General features: G+C 40.9%; 1 protein-coding gene and 1 long non-coding RNA gene across 3 annotated transcripts in view; one reads left to right on the top strand and one right to left on the bottom strand.

Moving 5' to 3' along the window:
- Positions 1 to 211: 211 nt before the first annotated feature.
- Positions 212 to 6,187, bottom strand: LOC146892368 (uncharacterized). The gene is made up of 4 exons (XR_015004424.1): positions 6,067 to 6,187; positions 4,412 to 4,560; positions 3,472 to 3,559; positions 212 to 482 (listed from the first exon to the last, which is right to left on the bottom strand). It is a non-coding gene; the product is annotated as an uncharacterized LOC146892368 (long non-coding RNA).
- A 10,145-nt stretch (positions 6,188 to 16,332) lies between these two features.
- The window catches only part of Hif1a (hypoxia inducible factor 1 subunit alpha), a 47,927-nt gene continuing 40,422 nt past the window's right edge, over positions 16,333 to 23,837 (top strand). Inside the window, exon 1 of one of the 2 annotated variants that reach the window (XM_085697535.2) lies at positions 16,333 to 16,669. In XM_085697535.2, the coding sequence (XP_085553661.2) occupies positions 16,635 to 16,669 (35 nt within the window). In that variant the 5' untranslated portion in view covers positions 16,333 to 16,634. The remainder of the gene's footprint in view (positions 16,670 to 23,837) is intronic. The other variant, XM_085697536.2, reaches the window with a different exon arrangement.

The raw sequence follows: 23,837 nt of genomic DNA, 5'->3' as shown, positions 1-23,837 counted from the left end.
GGCCCAGGTTCAATTCCCAGCACCCACATGGCAGCTCACAACTGTCTATAACTCCAGGATCTAACAGCCTCACACAGACAGAAATACATACAGGCAAAAGACCAAGAAATTTTTTTAAAATAATGATAAAAGAAATACTCTTGGAACTTTTGAAATGAAAATATCTTGATGATGTTGGACAATCTAAAAAAAAATTCAAAATTTTCAGATATAATTTTAAAGAATGCAACACTATTTATTTCCTTAGTTTAAAAGACACACACACATACACACAATGATGATGATTTGGAATAATGGGTCTTAACATTTTTTAGAAATCGATATAAACCTTGGGAATACTCAAACAATTGCTGAGACTGCCGTATGAATGTAGAGTACGCAATCATGAAGCAGATCCAGTATTTTGAAAGAATTGCCATTGGTCTGTGACTGACTTCGGAAATGTGTCTGTGAGTTGTCAGATAACATCGAAAAGCAACTAACTGGAACATAACAAACAAAAATTTCCCCTGCTGAGTGGTTAAAGAGCTCTGACAAGGAAAGTTTTCTAACGACAACTGTTTGTTAACCCAGGAATGTCTGAAATCGCAAGGACGGGGTCCTGCCAATTCTTTTGAAACTAACAACACTATAGCATCTGTATGGCTTAGCCAGGCTTGGTGGACAAGGCCTGTGATCCCAACCCTTGTGAGGCTGAGTAGGAGACAGTGAGCTGGCGGCCAGCTTGAGCTCGAGAGTGAGGCCCTGTCTCAGACAACGGCAAAATTTTGGTTTGATGAAACTGAAGTACTACTAGGGAACTAGATGGTTCCAGAACAAACTTTGGGAACTAAGCTTTAAAGTTCTTGTACTCAACTTTATTGTACATCAACTCATTGAAAAAATATTAATTCACAACTCGGTCACTTTTGCACTACCGATAGAAAATATGACTGTTTTAAAGAAAATACAGTGTTGGCAGAAAACACTGTCCAGTGCTTGTTCTACATAAAGAAAGTCAAATAATTTTATGGAACCAATTGTCAGCAAGATTTGTAAATTTTTTGATATAATTCATTTTTTTTACTCAGTGAAGAAAATGCAGATTTAGCAGAGGAAATTAGCAAATGCAAAATACCATTTAGGTTTGCAATTGCATCTTTTATCCAGTTAATGAAGTACTTAAACAAAATGAATTTTGAGAAGGTGCATATTGGCAACCTTCATTGGAAAACTGTTCAAGTAATCGGATGACAAAAACAGTTCACGCTGTATAGAAGCTAGAGGAAGCCGATGGTTCACATAAGTTAGGAATTTCTAATCAGAAAGCATGCTGGAATAGCAAGGGTTCAAACACGCCCAAATCCAGACAACAGTACTCACTGTCTTATAAGCCAGTACAATATTTTGCTAGCAGAAGTGCTCCCTTCCGTTTAGTCAGGAGTTCCCACCCTCCAAAAGAACCCTGAGAACAGCAGAGGCGTGGCTCACATCCATTAGTTCTTTAGTCTAGGACTTTCACTTTCCTAATGGTGCCTGGGTGCTGCCAGGTAGGGGCTCTGCTGAAACTAAGTATCGTCAGCTGGAGGCAGGTTCTAGTGTTGCTTGCCCCAGGCCTGGCAGCTCACTCCCTCACTCCTGTAATCCTAACGTTTAGGATACCAAAGCATGAAGGCTCAAGAGTTCTATGGCAGCCTGAATTCAGTGATGAATTCCAGGTCAGCCCTGATCTCCATAGTTAGATCAGGCCTAAAAAAAAAAAAGTAAACTTTAAAATGCTGTCGCATTCAAAATGTTCTACACCGAGTACAGCTTCTCGCCATCCACTGCAGCTGCTTGTGATCTTGTTTGTTTCATTGTAACTATTTAGCAGTCCTGACCACAAAGTGGGAAGGGAAACAGTTTATTTCTTCTGTATCATATTTTATTAGAGTCCCTCAGCAAGACTTTTTAAGCCCTAACACATTTTAAAAGGAAACAGAATTACTCTGCTCAACTCCTTAGCTTTTGTATCTGCATCCTGTTTATACCAAGACTTTCCCCTATAGGATAAATTGCCTAGAGAGTCAGCTGGGTGCTCCCACTGGATCCTTCTCAGCATGTAGGGACCTATCGATGCCTGAAATCTGACAATTAGCATTATTCCAATTATTTTCCCTAAAAGCATAATATCAGTATCTGCATAAATCAAATTAAATGCACTAGACGCAAATAAATTTAGGTGACAAAGAAGTTGTCTGTATCTGTCCATAGCTGTGTTGGAGTCTCAACTTTAGCCTACTTAGATTGCATTGTTACATCCTCGTGATCATTGCAAAAGATGATGCATGTCTAGAAGACAAAACAAACTGTAACCAACAGGCAGAAGATCCAGACATATAGAATCCCTCTTTCCCCAGATATTCTCTTTCTGTGATCCGACTTCTCAGTGCACTCTGTCAAACACTGTAGCAAGACTGCTTTGAAAACCAAACAGGGTGATGAATATGAGAGGATATGAAAATACCAAGTATTATGATCATATGTGAAAGATTTGGGATTTTGTAGGTTAACAAAATTAATCGTGTCCACCTATCTAGTTCTGATTTTTTTGCTGTGTGTTTCTATGTCTTGTCCCTCTAAGGACTATGTGGGATCACTCTACCTATTGACTGCTGTACTTATTTAAATAGTGGTACTTGGGTTGAACCCAGAGTTCACTCATGCTGGACAAATGTTCTACCACTGAGTCACACCTTTAACCCAGGACAAACTATTTTAGAAGTGATTCATCTCAACTCTCTGATTTTTCAAATGAGGAAAATGAGGCCCGAAGGAGGGAGGGCCATTTAGATTGTGATTGGCAGAACACAAGTTCCTGGTCCACACAAATGCTCACTTTACTATATCATAGACTAGCGCTCTCCAACACATTCTCCCTCACGTTCTGGGATAGCCAACAGTTGTCCAACATGCTTACTCATCAGACCTCCAAGGAAACTGTGTCATTCTTACACCATCCCTTCTTTCTTAAGCTTCTACAGTGTTTGTGGAGCCCTGTTTTTAATAACAGCAGCACAATGAAAGAAACAACAAGATCACAAGCAGCTGCAGTGGATGGCAAGGAGCTGTACTTGGTGGAGAACATTTTGAATATGACAACATTTTGAAATTTACTTTTTTTTTTTAAAAGGCCTGGTCTGATTTTTTTTTCTCCATCTTGAGGTAATACGCAAGCTTCATATTTCCAAAAAGTGGTTCCCAGGTTTCCAAACCATGAAAGAACATGTCTATCTCGATGGATGCTAACACACACTATGAGACCCTCCCGTGTGTCCGAGGTGTCTACCTTCAATTCAGACTGTTTGCCTTGTAATATTAGCAGCATTCACTCCCTCAATGTGGTTTCGCCAGCATTTGAGCAGGGAGGAGGCAGCTTCTAGCCTCCTCTGTCTGACCTTTCTGTTTGCTCTCTCTGTTTCCGACCAGTGAGACATCATTCTGCTATCTTACCTCTCAAATTTTCCATCTTGCTTGTGGACATCATTCAAGTTGAATATTTTGGTTAGTGTAGTGATAGCACACCAGGGTTTGAAAAGCTCTGGGGGAAGAAAAAAACTGAGTGCCAGGAGTTACTCTGCCACAGACAGAACCAAGATATACAACCAAAGGCTATGGCATAGACAAAATCTGGGTGATCAACAAACTCATAGTCTAGATGTAGCCTGATAGGCTCACATCAAAGATAGGAGCAGAGGTTAGGAGAGCACTCGGTGAGTAGGAGGCAAGACTTTATATGCGATAAAACAATGTTTACTTTATGTGAGTTTGATGCATTTGAGGTATGGATCACTATCACAGCACCAATATTACCATGTTTTGAGATGCTTTCCCATTTCCTTACCACGTACTCTTGTCGGCTCCCTCTTCCTACAGGCCCTATGTTAGCTACCTCTGGGATTGTCTTTACTCCAGCTGCAGATATCAAAGAAACACTTTAGCCAGGCCTAGAGGCCATCGCCTGACCCTGAACCTAGTGACCAAAGACCTTGTTAATGGGATACAAGACCAACAGGGTTTGGAGAAATGTGACACAGATATCTGGAGTCAGAGCTTCTGCTGCCTGGTGACACGAAGGACAAGTCAGTTCAAGGGACCAGACATTTACCTTCCAAAAGCAAAACAAAAACCAAGAAACGTCAGTAACTCACAGGACAGTCTTTTGTTAGTCACTTCCGGTCTCAGAAGAGTAGACCAAAGGTGATGTGTGGAGCTGAAGCCAGAACTTAGAAAGCACTCATTAAGAAGTGGATATAATTCCCAAGGTCCACCCCCAAGCTCGGCACACAGCGTATTCTTAATTTTATTGTCTCTATCCTAATATTAAGACCACAAGAGAACTCTGCAGAGCTTTGGCTTCCTCAGGACAGTCACTTACGCAGGAGGAACCGACCTGTCTTTGCAAGTCCTGGTATAAAATTAATCAAGTTCTCGTGAACGGCTCTGGTTCTTCACAGGCAAGTTCTGACACACTTAACCAGAGGAAACTTTTTAAGTTTTCCGACGGAAGAGCCAAACAGCTAATGGTTCTGCATTACCCACCTAAAAGAGGAAAAAAAAGAAAAAAGAAAAAGAAAATCAAAGAGAAACTTTATCCACCCGATATTTGGAAAATATGAGTTGCCATTGGCTCGGGGCGCATGGAAAGAAAACCAAGCTAAGATAAATATTAAGCAATATGAATATGAGACCCTTCTTTCACTTCTGCTTTAATTATTCTACTACAAATTTTATTTTAAATGCTTATTCTGAAATCCCAGATGACTGGAAAAAGAAAAAGATGCAACTTGCAGTGGAAATTAGCATCTAGAGGAAAGATATTTCAGGATGTTCTCGTCACCGGCATTCTTAATGTTTGGGGAGTATTTTTCCTCCCGATGGAAACCATAGTTGTTTTGGGGAGAGTGATGATGTCACACAAACAGCTTTTTAGAGTGAGCATTTCTGTCCTAAGATACCTTCTGAGTTTTCCTTATTAACCTTTCATCCCCTGACTGCCTGACTTACGACGTGGAGTTGGGGAGGGGGAGGCTATCCCTGTGCCATGGAAACAGGGTTGGATGAAAATGCACAGGCATTCTGGAGCATTCGCCATCTAACAAGAGTTTATTATTCGGAGATGTCTGGCCAGATGTTCAGCAGACTGTGTGCAAAGCTTCAAGACGCTTTTCCTCTACAGACAGGAACAAATTTCAAGTTTGGCTTCAAGTCGGTGTCAACTACGTAATGTTAATTTGTATAATGGCGGTGACATTCTCAGATTCTAGCAGATGGATTGGATTCTTTAAAACTCCTCCTACATTATAAAATTCTAGAGGGGAGGGCTGGAAAGATGGTTCCGTGGTTACAAGCCCTGGTGGCTCTTTCAGAGGACCGGGGTTCAATTCCTAGAGCCCACACGGTGGATTACAACCTGTAACTCCAGTCCCAGGGGTCCCATACACTCTTCTGGCCTTCACTGACACCAGACATGCACAGAGTACACAGACATACACATAGACAGAACACCTATACGCATAAAATAAAAGTAAATTTAAAAAAGGATTCTTAGAGTGGCAGTATGCTTTTTACAGTTCACTGTAAGAAAACTCAGATTAAATTTAAACTGATTCAAACTGCATTGTGAAGTTGTCAATCATCTGCCATGAAGAAATTTAGCATTTTTTTCCAGCTGAAAATAATATGTGTGATGCAAACTCGGAGTCTTAACTCTGTGGATAGTGAAGACTAGAGAAAGTAAAAGCTAATTTTTAAACTATGCGGAAAGCAATTCTCTCTATTTGTAACTCATTTGAGGTTGAGAGCTTTCACAACTAGATAAGGAAATTGATATGGCTTGCCCAGAGGAAACTATATCAGCTTTGCCTCTCTGTAAAAATGTCTTATGTAAAATCTATCTAGAAGAGCGTATTTTAATTTGAAATCAAATTCAAACAATCGCTATTTATAAATATCAAGCTGTCTTAGTTAGGGCTTACTATTGTGTGAGGAGACACCATGACCACAGCAACTCATAAAGAAAACATTTAATTAAGGGGGCTCACTTACAGCTCAGAGGTTCAGTCCATCATGGCAGGGAGCATGGCAGCATGCAGGCAGGCATGGTGCTGGAGAAATAGCCGGGTGTCCTGCATTTTGCAGGCAACAGGAAATCAATTGACACAATGAGAGGTATTCTGAGTATATGAAACCACAAAGCCCGCCCCCACAATGACACACTTCCTCCAACAAGGCCCTACCCACTCCAACAAAGTCACACCTCCTAATAGTGCCACTCCCTACGAGATTATGGGGGCCAATTACATTGAAAGTAACACACAAGGCTTACAATAACTGTAAATATCTCTCAGCTTCACACTTCTCTTCATCAGAGGCCAGGAGTGAAGGCAAAGGCTGTGATCCTAACTTTTGGGAGGTAGAGGTGAGAAAATCAGTAGTTCAAGGCCAACCTGGTCTACTTAGAGGGTTGAGGCTAGCCTGAACTACATGAAACTGATCTAATATATATATGTGTGTGTGTATGTGTGTGTGTATATACATTATATATATATATGTACGTGAACTTATAAGAGATAATACTCAACAATATGGTGTGTAATCAGTTCACAAGTGGATGATGTGTACTACTTTATCATTTGTACATAAAGGAACGAGCAGGAAATACAGACTAATAGGTTATCTCTAGATCACTCATAAATGCTTTCCACCCTGCCCAGCACGGGCCTGATGTTCAGATCCACTTACATGTATATGTTTCCTTGTGAGATGTATGACAATTTGAAAAACCTTACAGACTGCATAAATGTTAAAGAAATTAAGCAAAAGATATGTCATGAGTGCAGAAAGTACAATTAAGCAATGATCTATTTTATCACATATTACCATAAACATGTATAAATCTTATTTAAAAGTTAGAGTAACTTTTTAATTGAGGCATATGAACCTAAAAAAGTACAGACACCATGCATGGCTCCTTCCACAGTGGAGAGAAATGTAAATAAACATAAAGATGCAAATTAAGTCAGATCTGCATACAATGTTCAGAAGTACATATGGTCCTGGCATAGCCTTGTGCAGCCTCCTGCTGCTACCGATGTGCGCTCTGGTGGCAGAAGTGTCCGATTAAAGAAAGCTATGTGAAGATGACTATCTCTATGTGAGCAGTGAATTGTGGCTTGCAATGGAAAATGGTCTTTCATAGGTGCGGGGGTGGGGGAGATGGCTCAGTGGTTATGTGGTTGTTGGATAAGCATAAGGACACGAGTTCAAGCCCTCAGAACTCATGTAAAGCCGCATGCGATACTGGATGTCCATAATCTTAGTATTCCTATAGCCAAGTGACAGCCAGAGACAGGAAAATCCTTGGAAACCTGCAGGTCAGCTAGTCTACCATAGACCGTGGTAAACAAGCAGAGAGAGACATTGACTCAAACAAGATGAAAAGGGAAGACCAATACCCGAAGTTACCATCTGATCTCCACATGCACACACCACACACACATACGGGGGGGGTATACAGAAATAAAACAAAATAAATATTTAAAAAACCGAGTTTGTGTTGGGCACCATTGCTGTCATGAGTTGGACACACCAGCTAGAGAGGTTCGGAGAGGTTTCCTGAAAGGATTTGTTCATTTGCTGTTCTTGAAATGCCACCACTTAGAAATACACCCTGCTGTTATAGTGGTGTCAAATAGTTGATAAACCATTTTAGGGTGCACCACCATAATCTGGAGCCTTGAACTTTTCCAACACAGCTATTACAGTAGCTTGAATAGGAAAGGGTGTGGCGAGGTCCAGAACCCTGCTTCTCCTGCTCCCTAACCCTCAACTTAGTTTTTTTTTTAACCTGCTTAATCATTAACTTTTGATGTATACTCTGATCATAATTTCTACCTCCTAGGGTTATCATGGAGCTTGGGTGGAAAAACAGCATGGGCAAAATGCATACCCCAGGTTTAGAATGCTTAAAAAGAAAGAAAGAAAGAAAGAAAGAAAGAAAGAAAGAAAGAAAGAAAGAAAGAAAGAAAGAAAGAAAGGGAAAGATTGCATTTGTGTATCAGGTACCAATTCTAAATTATAGAACTGCCAAGATGAAAGGGTGTTCTGGCCCTTGAGTAATTCTCAAATGGCATGCAAGCTTGCAGATTAAACTAAACTTACATTTGACTATAATCAAATGGTTTCTTAAATAGAATAGAGGGTCATAATCTAAATCTACATATTGGTGTGGTGTGGGATCGAGGACAGAAAGTGGGGAAGACAGACTCACAGACATGTTCCTTCTGTTTGTTCACATGCTACCCTATAGATAGTGAAGTCGTTTACTTTTAAAATGGGTGAATTTAGCAATTTAAAATTAAACCTATAAGTGAAGAAATATGGCGAAAGCTTACAAGTGTCTGGGCCAGGAGGGCTGTCACCTATGATTTTCAAAGATGGACCGCTCACCCCTTTCTCTGTGCCTTCCATTTCTAGAATCCTCTTCAGCTGTGGCATTTGAGAATCCCCTGGCTGGCTGTGAGGTCAGAATGATATCCAGGTATCACTTCCGTCTCCAGTCAAAGAAACATTTTACCAGGCCTCATCTTTGCAAATTTAAGTCTTCTGCTTTATGCACCAAGATTTGAACCCATGGCCTCGAAAGAATATCTCACTTTTTTCCTTTAATCATTAGACTTAGTTTCATAGAGAAAATGTAAGCTTACCCAACAATTGAGCTGAAAGTGTGGAGTTCCTACAAACTCCCTCTTCTCTCCCATATGCCCCAAACCCTGCTGAGTTGTCTTGGGTCCCTTGCCAGAGAGGGGTGACTATTTCGTGTGGGTCTGTTTCTGGGCTGTCAAGTCTTCTAGTTCTGTTTGTCTGTTCTTTGTCAACACCGCACTGTCCTGATAACAATAGTTTCACGGATGGTCCTGGTCAGGTAGCGGCACTCTTTTGAATCCACTCATCTTCTCCTGTCGTCTCTGTCCTGGCCTTTGCTGCTTTCACTTTGTACTAGTTTGCTGATAATCACGAAGTAAATTGTCAGAGGTTTTACCAAACTGCACTGAATCTACAGACCAGCTGGGTTAAAAAAAAAAAACAAAACAAAAAAAACAAAAACAAAAACAAAAAACTGACTTCTTAACAATGGTGGATTTTCCCATTCATTAAGGTGAAGCGCCTCTCCATTTCTTTAGGTTCTGTTTGTTTTCTTACATCATCAGATTTTTGTAGCCTGCCTCCTGTAAGTCATAGACGTGTTTTCTTACATTTATTCTCTGGCATAGCTCCGTGTTTAAGTGCTCGTATAAATGATACTGTTTTAAACTCAAATCTAATTGCTTATTTTTTTCTAAGCATGGAAGAGATTGTTTTTCATATTAACTGTATTCTGTAACCTTGTTATAATGGCTAATATGTTTTGGGTGTCTTTATATGTGTGTGTGTGTGTGTATGTGTGTGTGTGTGTGTGTGTGTGTGTGCATGTGTCCACCTATGCATGCATGTGTGGAGGCCAGAGACTGACACCAGGAGTCTTTTTATACTACTTTCTATCCTTTTATTTTTTTGAATTTTGAGACAGGGACCCTCACTGAGCCCGGAAATCTGTCTGTCTAGGCTAATTGGCCAGCGAGATCCCAGGATCCAAATATCTGGGCTTCCCTAGCCTAGGGTTACACTAGGGTTACAGGTGTGTGCCACCTTGCCCGGCCTGGCTGTTCTATGGGTTCTGGGGTCAAAACTTGGGTCCTCATGCTTCTACGGCAAGCATTTTATCCACTAAGTCATATCCCCAGTCCAGTATTCTACTTCAAAAATTTTCGTGGTTGCCTTAGAGTTTGCAACATACATTTATGACTAATCCGGGTCCACTTCCAAATATTATCCTGCCTCACTGGTAACGCAAGCAGCTTATACCAGTTTCCCGTTCCTCCCTTCCATCCATTTTCACAACGGTGGCACTCATTCACTCTTCCCAAAGCAAGAAAACAGAATACTTTTCCCTTTAAGAGTTCTGGTGTTAGAGCAACTAAAGGTAAGGAAAAAAGAGCCTTTTCTTCTCCTTTCCTTGGTTTCTTCTGTGCTTCCCTGCCTTGGTTTTTTTTTTGTTCTTCTTCTTCTTTTTTTTCTTTTTATGAGGTTTCGAGTTTCTGATCCGTGCTGTTTTCAAGATCTTTCCACGTTTCCCACAAGGCAGGTCTGCTGGCAGTAGCTGGCCTTAGTTTTGCTTGCCTAAGGAAGTCAGCTGGACTTCGTTTCGAAGAAAGGAAGGTACTTAGACTCTCTTATACTTTTGAAGGATAATTTCATCAAGCATAGGATTTGGGGTTGTTGGGAGGTTTTTTTTTTTCTCCCAACGTTTTAAATCTTTCATTTCACTGTCTTCTTGCTAGAATGGCTTTGACAAAAAGGTTGGTGTAGTCTCGTCTTTGCTTCTGTGTAGATAAGCTGTTTCCTCTCATATCCTTTTTTCCCAGTCTTTTCTTTCTAGCTCGTCTTCTTTTGAGTCTCCAGATTAAATACACTATTCCTGGATGCAAAGCATTTTTTTTCAATTTTTGTGGTTAGTTTTTCTGAGAATCCAGCATCTATGGCTCGATTTTTATCACTAGGTTTTGAAATTTCTGAGCTTCCGATATCCCCCTTCTGTTACAGTTTGGTTTTGGTTTCATATTTTGTCATTGTTCTATGCCTAGTTGTTGGGAATTATTCCTTTTTTATTTTTTTTGGTGTGGCATTTCAGTTCTAGAAGTTTGTATTGATATATCTTCTTCAGATCATGGATTCCTTTTTTTTTTTTTTTTCCTGGGTCCAGTCTGTCTATTGATGAGCCCAACTTGGGCATTCTATTTTCATCCCCAGAGCTTACAGTTATTCTTAAGCTTTCTTTACTATGCTTGCATTGCTCATCTGATATTAACTACTGCACATATTTTCCATTACAGTCCTTAATGTATTAATAGGTTATTTTACATTTCTAGTCTCTTTTACGTTTAAGCCTGATTCTGTTGTTTGGATTGTCATTTCAGAACTTGACTGGTGTGTGTGTGTGTGTGTGTATGTGTGTGTATACTTATAGAGAATGCATATGCATGGGTGTGCATATGCTTGCAGAGGCCATAGGTTGGCATTAGGAGTCTCCCTCGGGCTCTCTCTACCTTATTTTTTGAGACAGGGTCTCTCACCAATTTAACTGGACTTGCTAGTCAGCAAACCCCAAGACTCCTCCTGTCTCTACCTTCCAGTTCTGGGGTTACAGAAACATGCCACTTTTTGCATGGGCTGTGGGATTGAACACAACTCCACATGTTTGAGCCATAAGCACTTTACCAACTGAGCTATCTGTCGAATCCCTTCCTCTTTCTTTTTCCCCTTTTCGCCTTGGCACTTCTTATTTTAAAACAGATCTGCTATATTAGGAACGTAGTAGACAGACCTATAGTTTACAGTTTCAGTCTGACTGACAGTTAGGCTATTACTATTTGCTGTAGCAATCAGAGACTAAACTTTCCTTCAGTGTCTATGTTTTCATTTGCCATGATGTCTTTGGGTGTCCCTGAACACTCCTACTATAGGGTGAGAGGCTTGAGTTCCTTTAGTTGTGCCCTCCTGCTGTCCTGTGCTTGGGTCTCAGTCCTGTTGTTACTCTGAGCCGAGTATTTCCTCTCTCCAATGTGCAATGTTAGAACTGAATAGAATTGGTATTTTCATTTGCTTAGATTGGTTTGACTTTGTAGGCCCCAATTGGTAAGGGACTGATAAAATCATTTTTTTCTGGAGGGCTGTTGAGCCTAGTTGAGGAGAAATCTAGAATTATTTGGTTCTTATTTTTATTTTATTTCTTTATTTTCTATTGTGTTCTAAAGGTGGGCATACAACCTAAGGGTTTTATTGTGACACTTTTATACATATGTGTCATCACACTTTGTTCACCACCTCGTTGCCTTTCCCTAGCTGGCTTCCCTCCTTCCCACTAGATCTTCCCACTGATTTCACGATGCCCATATTCCATTGCCCTCCCTTGTTCCCCCTCCATGCTCCTTATGGACTCCTTTTAAATCTCTTTCTTCTCTCTCCTATACGCACCATACGTGTGTGTGTGTGTGTGTGTGTGTGTGTGTGTGTGTGTGTGTATGCATGTTTGCCCCTTTTGACAAAAGCAAAAGGATATTGCTCTCAGATTTTCATATCAAGATCTGGTTGTGTTCCTAGAGGGAAACCCAGCCAAGTTAGAACAATAAAAGTGAAGGAAAGTCCAGAGGTGAGAGCATATGGACTTGCGTTCGCGAGGTGCTTTACACTGAGCCTGGACGATTCCTGGACTCGAGTTGCAAGTGCTCCTGCAGCTGTGGTTCTGGCTCGGCTCCAGGTAAACTGTGAGCTCCCAGTGCGCTGCTGTATGGTTTTATGTCAACTTGACCCAAGCTAAAGTCATCTGAGAGGAGGAAAACTCAAGTAAGAAAATGTCTCCATAAGATCAACCTGTAGGCAAGTCTGTAAGGCATTTTTCTTAATTAATGATTGATGGGAGAGGCCCTAGCCCATTGTGGGTGGTGGTATCCCTGGGCTGGAGGTCGTGGGTTCTAAAAGAAAACAGGCTGAGCAGGTCATGAGGAGCAAGGCAGTAAGCAACATCCCTCCATGGCCTCTGCATCAGCTCCTGCCTCTAGGTTCCTGCCCTGCTTAAGATCCTGTCCTGACTTCCTTCAATGGTGAGCAGTGATTTGGAAGTGTAGGCCAAATAAACCCTCTCCTCCCCAAGTTGCTTCGGTCATGGTGTTTCATCACAGCAACCATAACCCTAATTAGGACACCTGACGAGCTGTGATTGTCTATATTTGTCCGTCTAACTTTTGGGACAGTTGTTCCTCTGTGACTTCAATCGTGATTAAATAACTAAAGATTTCAGTTTAATGAGCTTTTTTTTCCTTGTCACAAAGATGGAAATGACAGTTATGGATTTTACCTTTTGGTGTTGTTTGGTTTTAGTGGTCCTGGATAGCAAACCCAGGACTGCTAGGCAAGAGCTCTACCACTGAATTACACCCCCAGCATGCCCTTTTCACATGAGGCAGAAAACAGGAAATTCCCTTAGCATTTCTTAGTGAATTCTTTTTGAAAGAAACCTATCTGGGCTATTCAGTTAGTGTAGGGGGAAAAGCACTTGTTATGCAAACCCAGTGACACTGGGTGGAGAGAAAGAACCAACTCCTGAAAGTTGTCCTCTGACCTCCATGGGAGTTGCTACCTGAATTAGAAAGCATTACTTTGGACGTTTTCTATACGTTCTATTTGTATTGTCTATAAATTCAGACAAAAATACATCTTTCCTTTGTTTTGATTTTTGTAAAGAAAAATGTCTAATGCCTTAATTTTCTAAACACATTCCTTCGGAATCATTTACTTTTATTATTGTTATTCTTGTTACAAATACATAGAAGAAGAAGAGGAGGAGGAGGAGCAGGAAAAGGGGAGGGATTAGAGGAGGAGGAAAAGGGCCAGCAAAAGGCAATGCTCAGCCACGAATCATTCGGTAAAGCACATCTTCCCTACACAGTTGGTTGTATTTTAAACTGTGGGCTCCTGGTATATTTCGCTTGCAAAAGGCTCATTGCTCAGTATTTTTTGTAGCAATTTAAATTCCAGTTTTACTCTGACTCCCCGTGAATCACCGCAAAGTGGATTAAAGGTCAATGAAGTCATTTTGCAATGTTCTTTTAAACTCCTTAGCAAATTCTGCAAAGTGAGTTGGAGTGGACCTTGGACACTGGTAAAGATTATGAAGTGATGAAATAAGACTGCTCACCCACATGTACTTATTTGGTAGCAGCCTAAATGCATGTGTTAATAGGTAGTTTATAAAAAGAGTGATCTTCGTTTTATTCAATAAGAAAATTTGCTTTTTAGGATTCTGTTGTTAGTAGGCCTTTCTGAACTAGAAGATCATATCTGGCACCTTTGTAATTGTGTTTAAACTACTTGGCTAAATATTACTGGTCTTCATATTTGTATCTACTTATAGTCACACACAAAATATCATGTCTTATATGTTTTTATACAAGAAAATGGAAGCTTGAGGAAAATGTAATATATATTCAAAAATATCTTGTTCACTGAATTATCAGTTTAGACTTTTTGAAATAATAAAAAATACTTTCAAGTGAGTTAGACCTGCTAATACACAATGTTCATATTTTTATTTTTAAAAGATTATATTCTACAGCTATGCTCCCTGGCCAGAGCGAATTGCTTAAGAACATAAGGAAGAAAATGACTGAGGATTTCAGAACTGCCATTTTTGCAGATGGAAATGCTCCGGGAAGCTATGATGTCAGAGAGTCTAGAAGCATTTTCACTAACATGATTGGCATTTTTGAATAGTTGAAACTGGTTAAAGTACAGAAGCCCAACTCATTGCTGCTAGCAGACACATGAATGTGGGGATGGTAAAAAGAAGACCACCAGCATCCATTGATGGCTTCCTATTGCCATCTATTGTTTCCAGCACTTTCCATGTGTGATAATCATCCATAATTCTGTAGCACAAATACCATCTCCACTTCACAAGGGAGTAAACTGGGGCACAAAGAGGGCTATCAGATTTTTGAGGACTGTCACGCATAACCAAGCTCACTCTGAATTCTGGAGCCCAGAGTGTTCCACTAAAAAAATAGTTTCATGATTAAAAGCAAAAGGAAGACAAGTAAATGTTTTTTGGTCTTTTCCTCTTTTAAGATACTTCCTTTAGCTCTTTTGGAAGGGTATAGTGTTTTAGACTTCAAACAAAAATAGTATTAAAATCAATTTACATATTCTTAGCTGTTTGTTTGAAGCTAGGGAGGGTGTTGCACATGCTAGACAACTGCTCAACTCTTGAGATATATTCCCATCTGTAATCGTTTCTTCATGGGTCGATTGAGACGCGTTATGCATTGTTTATTGTCTTTCTGGACTTGGACATTATGTATATTTATAGAGGTCATTATTTTTAGATTTGAATATAATTTAAATCTACTACAGATACCTACATAAATATGCAACCCAAAGTTAGATTGTAAGAATGTACTCATAAGGCAAGGATGAGATATTAAACAGTTTAGTGTCAGATAGAAAGTCTCAAGCAGAGCCATCCAGACTCAGATGTGTGCGCGCGTGCATGTGCGTGTGTGCGCAGTGTTCCTTTGTTGGGCTCAGGACACATAAAACAACAACAGAAGCCCATGCTGACAGGCCTAGAATTATGCTTCCAAAACCCGACCAAAAGTGCTTGTTTTATTCCATAGCTCCCTGCATAGCAGGTGGGCAGTCCCCTATCTAGGTCTGCAGGTTAGGGGACGCGTTGTTCTTCCCTTAGTCTAAACAGTGAACCAATCGCAGTCTCAAACGACTCTTGCACCTTTTCTGTATCCATTTAAGATTATCTTTGTCTCTTTAGAAAGCAACGTGGAAACAAAGTCTCTTAAAGCCTTTGCTCTTCTCCCACTCCAATTCCGGCTTAGATTTCACTTATTAAAGCTGTTGCTTGTTTGTAAATGCTTAAGATAGTTTGTTTTAAGATGACCCTGCAACTTCACTTCCTTTGAGACATTTGGCAAGAAGGATTTGTTTTAAATTTTTAGTTGCTTTTGCTCAGTAATCCAACGTTGGCCCAGAAAATCGTAATGACGTGGAGACTTCCCTTGTTCTGTGACAGGGCGCAGAGCCTGAGCCGCCTCCGGGTCACCTGGAAAGGAGGGACCCCACTCTAACACCGGGGGGCTGGCTGCCACGACGCAAAGTCGGGCTTTTTTATTTTTCTGCAACTGGAAACTCAGAAGGCTTGGGCGGCAACCGGGTCCAGCCCCGCAGCTGAGGAGCGAGCCAGCCTCAGATTACTCCAGACAGCAGGGCGGTGCGAGCCAGGCTCGGACCTCGGCAGCCCCCTCTCCCGAGCAGCGCCTCCCAAAGCCAGACGCCGCTGCCGCTGTCGCTGCCGCCGAGTCCCCAGGCCCGGGCTCAGCCGCACCCCTTCGCCCCTTTCTCTGCCCTCCCCAGCTGCACACAGACAAGCACGTGAGCGGGGCAGCGCGTCCCAGCTGGGGCTCAGCTGACCGCCTGCCGATTGGCTGAGGGCAACGTGGGCTGGGGTGGGGCCTGGCCGCCTGCGTCGCTCGCCATTGGCTCTCGGGGAACCCGCCTCTGCTCAGGTGAGGCGGGTCCGCGGGCGCGCGCCTCCGTCGGGCTCGGCGGCGGGCGCGCGCCCCCCTGGGCTCCGCTCCCTTCCCCTCCCCTCGCCGCGCGCCCGAGCGCGCCTCCGCCCTTGCCCGCCCCCTGCCGCTGCCTCAGCGCCTCAGTGCACAGAGCCTCCTAGTCTGAGGGGACGCGAGGACCGTCCTCGCTACCGTCGTGGGCAGTGGCTGGCCAGGCCCTGACAAGCGAGCCCGAGGAGCGCCTAGGAGCCGGAGCCGGAGCCCAGCGAGCGCAGCTTGCAGCTCCCGCCTCGCCGTCCCGGGGGAGGGGGCGTCTCGCCTCGCACCCCGCCTCTGGACTTGCCCCTTTCTCTGCGCGTGCGGACCGAGCCAGCGCTTAGGCCGTGAGCGAGCCCGGGGGCCGCCGGCGGGGTAAGGCACCGCGGGCACCGATTCGCCATGGAGGGCGCCGGCGGCGAGAACGAGAAGAAAAAGTAAGCCGGGCCGCCGCGTTCCCGGGGGCTGGCTTTTTTTGTCTCCGCTCCCCTCCCGTCGTCCCCCCCCCCACCTCCCATGCTCGCGCGCCGGGCTCCCCCGCGGTCCACGTCGCCATCTTGGCGCGGGGGGTGGGAGTCGCGGGCCCAGCGCTCGGCGGGGCTGGGGTCTCCACCCCGGACGCCCGCCCCGCGCCGTCGCAGCCCAGCCTGCCCCGCGCGCCTATCCGGCCGAGCCGGCCAGGACCGAGTACGCCCCTCGCTTCCGCGCCTTCCCGCCGCTCCTGTCCTCCGCGGTCGCCGCGGTCGCCGCGATCAGCCGGCCCCGGGCGGACCCTGCGCGCGCTGCCAGCTTCTTGGGGTCGAGGCCGACCCGGGGCTCCCACCCCCGAGCCGCCTGGCTGAGCCGCGGCCGCCGCCGCCTTTGTACGGCGCTAGGGAGTTGCTCCGGGGGCCCGAAGATGCTAACTTTCTAGTTTGCACGTGCGGCTCTCGTTGTGATCTGGAAAAACTTGCCGCCTCCGGAGTAACGGGAATTTGGGGAAACGGCGTCATTTTAAACAACTTGCAGTTTTTACAAACTTGTGCCTTGCATCGCCTGACAGGAGAGGCCGGACGTTGTGTGTGAATGTGTATATGCCTCTTTCACTCCTGAAAACAGCTTACTGATAGTTTTGGTTCAACTTAGACCGGTAATTTAATGAGATGGCGGCGGGGGGGGGGGGGGGGGGTTATAATAAAAGCAAATGAAACACATCAGTTACAATGTTGCAAATGTGTTGGAACACCTGAAAAGAATTGTATCAGGAAACGTATCCGAAGTGAGAAACTGTCGGTGAAAACTTGCTGTAAGTTTATGAAACATCTTGTGGTTGGAGTCTGAGGAGCACCTTCTAGAATGAAGAGTGCAGCTAGTGGTAGTAAGATCGACCCCTGCCGCCAGCACATAGTTCTGTCTTCCTCAGGATTTTAACCTTGAGGAAATCATTTTAAAGAGGTGAAGGTTTATAGTAAGAACTGTGGTTAGAAGACTGGCTTAATGTACTGCTAAATCCTTCCAGTCTTCTGGAAGAGATTAATTCCCCTTATCCATAGCAGCAGAAGAGAATTGATTCGTTTTCTTGCTGTTCTGTGGGTCCCTTATCTTGGTCCTTACTCCATAGAAGGTTCACAGAAGGTTTGTATGCACCAAAGGAAGCATTTTGAAAATGTTTTAAAGTGAGCCAACAAGTCGAGACGAAACACCACGAGTTACCAGAATTAGTTGCAATTAATTTGGCAGAAGTGACTACAATGATTTTGATGAAATGATGGGGCTGCTATGATCTAAACGTTCGGCAGATTGCTATTGTGTAGTGCCAACTTACTGTCCTTATTAAGTACGGAATTATATGTAATACAATACACCAAGTTATACACCCACTGGTTATTTGCAATGTTGGTTTTTTTTTTAAATCAAAAGTAATTTTATAGTGAATGAGTGAATTGGCTGTTGTGCATTGGGCACAGTTCTAAATGGTTTTTCCCCAGATCCATCTGTTAATTAATTTTTTCCATTGGAGATGTTAGCTGCTTTAGATCAGATGGGATTATATTTCTTAATATAGAGGTTCTTAAAATCGCTAAAAGATAATAAACATATGAGTGATAGGTCACTCAGCAACTCTTAGGTGCTGTTTTTTAAAGATGTACTTTTGAAATCATAATTTATTTGAAACATAATTGAAAGATTTGGAGGTAAAGATTTTCTTTCTGCATTTTTTTTTATCTTAAATGAGCCTCTCAAGTAAACTTGGGAGAAAGAATTTTGCTTTTTTAATAGTAGGTATTGAAAACCTAAACCTTGAATATTTGGAAGAAAACAGAACAGAAAATGCATGATGGATTTAACAGTGGGTACGAGGTGTTGACTCCTTAGTTGTTGGGACTGCACTTGACTGACTTAGCATGCATATGGATTCTTAGATTTCAGAAAACATGTCACGCTCATTCTGTTTCAAACTTTGAGTAGTTATTGGCTCACTGAAGTAAAATCTCTAAGAAAGATACTTCTTGATTTCCTCTTTTAGCTTTGCCACTTAAAATCAAACTCATTTAGCTATAGTTTTTCTTATTACAATTTAGCTTTCTCCCTTGTTTGAAGAATCAGCATTCTCAAGATTTAAAGGGTAGGGATAGATACCCACAAGTTGGAGTCCCAAGCCTTTCCATTTGTGATCCCTGGCAAGTTAGCGAATATTTTTGGATTATATGCCTCCCCACCCCCAGGTGATAATACTACCTTTCTGAAAATGAGGTAATGGATTTAAAGTATTTGGGTCAACATGGAATGGGAGTCTTTGTAACATTCTGTATTCTTCAAAATTGTTGTTAACTGTTACAGTTCAGACTTCTATAACCTTTAAACCTCTCTCTCTCTCTCTCTCACTCTCCCTTTCTCCCTCCCTCCCTCCATATATATCCATCTATATCTATATATCTTCTGTGCCTTTATGTATTTTTTTTCTCTATAGCTCAAAAATTGAAAAGACTAGTATTGAATTCAAAGGTTGAAAGGGGATCTTTCCTGTTGAAGCAGTATCCCTGGGCCATGGCAACTATCATCAGTTGTTTCACTGAGCATATGACATACTCTAGGCATATGCTCATATGCCCTCATCACAATTCCTCTTCTGAGTGTTTCCTCCCTAAATAGGTCATTTTGAATTTACTCTGGACTCTAGACATAACACATACTCTAGTCGTGCTGTTTATTTCAGCAAGAGAGACCTAAGGTAATGTAGCTTTAGGTTTTAGAACTGGTACCTTTTTTTTTCTGTTCTGATGCCCTAGTTTTGAGCAATTATAAATGCTGATTTCTGTAGGAACTCAGTAACAGTAAGGTGCTTTGCTTAGCCTACCTCAATAGTTACGACTATTGACCTTCGTCTCAAGGCAAGGCTTTGAGTTTGTATTGGTCAGATGTGTGCAGCTCATTTGTATGAAATGTGGGTTAATACATTCTCCCGTTTAGTGTTTACTGAGCTGACAGGGTATTTTAACATTCACTCCTGTTCACTCCTATAAGCACCTTGTGCAGTCTAGAGAGTGCCCCAACTTTCTGTGGCTTAACTTCTATTGTCCTTGTGGCTCTGGTGTCCATGCTCAAGCTTTTAAATATTGTGCTTACATTCCAATTTTTTGTATGCCAAGGATGGTGTGTAGGAGGCTAAGGCAGATTAGTCTCTTGACTTTTTTTAATATAAGAATTTAGAGTAGTTTATGTTGTTTGGTTGTAAGATTATTCCCATACACGAATATTAAAGATTTAGGTTAAACCTCTAAAAATAGTTTTTAAAAAGATGGGTATCTGAAACACTGCATCACTTTTTTATCTAAGATTGTTAACAAAGATCCCTTTCCTTATCAGGAGAAAGTAATCCAAATATAGATGTGGGGCTGAACTGCCTTTCTACCAAGAAACTGATTTTAACTCAGAAGGAAAAAGGTACTTTGTTTCAGTCCCCCACCCCCTTTGGGACTAGATAGCAACAGGTGGGTTTTATCTAGTTTTTTGCTGCTTGTGGTATAGATACTTATTTGCATGTTTTCTGCTTTATTCTGAAGGGTTTAAGAAGGAATTTAACCAGCCAATATTGTCATTGCTGAGCGTTTTTGATAAAAGTGTAGTGAGAATGTTTCAACTAACCGTAAGGTTTTAATTTTTAACAATTTTTGTCTCCGTCTCTTGAAGTGAAAAAAAAAAAAACAACGAAATACTTGGTATGTGCATTGAATTTGATTTAACATTCATGTTTTCTCCAATAAAAATTAACAAACTCATCTGTTTCCTAGGCATAATCTTTTAGACAAATATAAAGAACTCAAAATTCTAAAGCAAATTTAAAGATATTATTCCAAGACAATCTCCCTATAGCGTTTGAAGTGATTGTGTATGTTTTATTTAGTTCTTTAAAAAGACTTAACATTAAATATACTATTCTAGCCATTATAAAATTTATCAATGGCAAATTTTGTCATATGACCAATCGTCTTGCAAAACTGAATCTTTAGCCATTTTACAACTCCCAGCTTCCCACACTGGTGCCACCATTCTCTCTGAATCACAAACCTGGCTGCTCTGGATACTGCATGTAACTAGAGTCATATGGGTTTTGTCTTTCTGTGAATTTCATTTCTGATGATGTCTTTTCATTCATGTAGTGGTATGTACACAGTTTCCCTTTAAGACTTTCTGTTTATGACTATGCTGCATTGTTTGTTCACTGATACTTGGATTACTTCTCCTTTGCCTCTGTTGTGCTGCTGAGAACATACATGCAAATATCTCATGAAGGACCTGTTCCCGATCAGTCCCGCTAAATTATAAGACAACGAATAAGTTTTTGAGGAAATATTCTTTTCAATAGTACACAAACATTATTTCTCTAGTGCCTCCCTAGCACTTTGTAGGGTTGTTTGTTTGTTTTTGTTTGTTTCTTTCTGGAGAGGAGGCAGGATATTTGTTCTTTGTGGTGGTCACCCTAATAAATATATTGAAGAGATTTTTTTATTGACTTGTGAATGGTCAGTAAACATGAAGCTACTTACAACAAAACAAAGCAAAATGTCAGAGAACAGAGAAAGCTTTAAAGAATAATGTTAAATACTTTTAAAATGGGAGTGAAATTTTTCTAGTAGCTTAGAAAGAGTTGATCTACTAAAGTTTTCTCAGAAAGGAATAGTTAGTGTCAACTAGTGTGTGCTTGTTCTTTTGAAGATAAAGCCTCTTTTAAGATAGTAATTGAAATGGTACCATTTTTATAAAACAAAATGTTCTCATTTAATTGTTCTGCTCATCTCCACTGTCGTTTATTAATGTTTTCCCATTAAATTCTTCTTGACCAGAATACTTAATATAAAGATTATTTTAAGGTATCATGTTGAAATTTTATTTTCTTGTTAATGGAAAAAAAGCTAGTGGTGGAACATAGCTTCTGTCTGCTGTCCTTGGTTGATTAGAGCTGTCATAATTAGACAAATCAAAAGTGTTCTTTAATGTTGCTGTTGTCACTGAGTTCCTAATAGTTTGTGAAGATATGTTTGTCCAGCTAAAAACACTGGTAAAAGTAAGCAGTTTAAGGGTGGGAAATTGGAGTCTTAAAATAGTTTGATATGTTGTATGGGTCTTATAAAAGTAGACACTAAACAAGTTCCTGTAAAGAGACCCCTTCTTTTATCCACTGTAAAATTGGGTATATTTTTCTATAGGCAAAATCTTAAATATACTGGATTTGAAAAACATCTAATAGGAAATACAGTTACCCATGAGCCCTAAGTATTTGAATGAACAAATGAAGGAGCTAATGAATAATTGAATGAACAAAGAGAATACGGAGGATTTTAAAGGGTGCTTTTTTTCTTTTTTGAAGTCTTCCTATATCCCTTGATTATTTTTTCATAGGAATCTTATGATTTGGAATCCTCATGCTACTTTTTCAGTCTTCAACTTTAATTTTCTCTCATCTTTTTGATTATGTTTTTATTTATTAGAACCAAACTAGAGAACATATTTTGTTAATAAACATAGCTGTGCAATATGTTCAAGGCCTGGGAAGTAAGTTAGTATCCTTTAAAGTATGTTAAAAATGTCTCTTTGTTCTGTGTTCTGAGTAAAGCAGGCATCTGTGTGTGGCTGAGTACTGTCTGCCAGGTAAACATGTGGAACGTAGTCACTCTTGTCTCATCTTTAGCAGACATTTGTTATGTGCGGTAGTACATCTCCATTTCAAGTGGATAAGTGCGTATTTTCTGGAGACTGACTGACAAGGATTCCATTATGTGCCACTGAGTGATATTTAATTTCCCATGCCTCTTTTTACCATGTTACAAGCATTAAACAAATATGCCCTTATAAAAATATGATACATAATAAATAGAGTATTAATGATTGTTGTTAACTGTGCAAGTATTTTGCTGATTGAATACAATGACTAAAATAAAATTGCTCTTTTAAAAATTTCATCTATTGGAAGGGTCATCCATAGGACAACCTTAGTGTTACAGGCTTAAAATTAACAGGCTACTGTTGGATTCTGTTTGCTGCCATCAAGAAGGCAATCAATTCAGTTCTGCTATAGTAAACAAAGAACTTTCCAGAATGTCTTGAAGAATTTGGGTAAGACTTCAGATCTGGCCTTTAGGTTTACATGACCGGACTATAATGCAAGCCTTCTCAAAGAACATTTGAACTTTTTTCTTTTTAAAAAAAATTACACGATTACTATCTATTTCTGTTTTCATTATAATTATATAAATATAAAATTATAGAATAGAAGAAAAACTGAAAGTTCCCCTCTTTATTACAAGTACTACCAGCTTGATGAAGCAATTGCTCCTAAAGTTCAAAGTGTCTCTGGGTTAGGGATAAAAAAAAAAAAATACGTTTAATGTGTCTCTGATAGATCATTTTAATTCACATAATTCCCCACTTACATAACTTAAAATATATTTGTTCTGCCCAGCTTTGTTTTATATATATTCCTTCATTTAATTTTGTTTTCCTATAATACTATATCTTAACTATCTTTCATTATCTTTCATTGCTAGTTATAAGAACTACTTTATTCCTTTTAACTACCATAATATTTAGTTAACATGGATGTACCATTACTGTTTTGCTGTTATGAACAAGACATAATGACCAGCCCTGAATTTAAATGTGTAATCTTAAAATGCTTGTTCAAAATCATAGCAAAATATAGTGAAATACCTAAAAGTATATGGAAAATATGCTTGTAATTTTGTCACTTAAATATTACTGTTAACACTTAATATTTGTCTCATGTATATTTATGTGTGTATACACAAATGCAGGTATGCTATTGTATTTATATATGTATACATGTGAAAGCCAACCTCCAGAGTCATAGCTCAGGAACTGTGAGGCAGGGTCTTCTACTTGGGAACTGGGGCTCGCAGATTAGGCTAGGCTGGATGTTCAGTGAGCTCCAGGGACCTGCCCATCTCTGCCTCCCCAGCACTGGGATTACAAGTATGCAATACCAAGCAAGCCTGACTCTTCTGGGGAGTGAATTTGGGTCTTTATGCTTATATTTCAAGCACTTTACTGATTGAACCATTTTCCCAGTCCTCCCCAATTTGTTTTTTTTTTTTCTTTAAGCACACA

Source organism: Myodes glareolus, chromosome 11 (assembly GCF_982192425.1).
Source record: "Myodes glareolus chromosome 11, mMyoGla1.1, whole genome shotgun sequence".
In the NCBI taxonomy this organism is placed as follows: domain Eukaryota; kingdom Metazoa; phylum Chordata; class Mammalia; order Rodentia; family Cricetidae; genus Myodes; species Myodes glareolus.
This window is presented reverse-complemented; position numbering and strand designations above follow the sequence as displayed.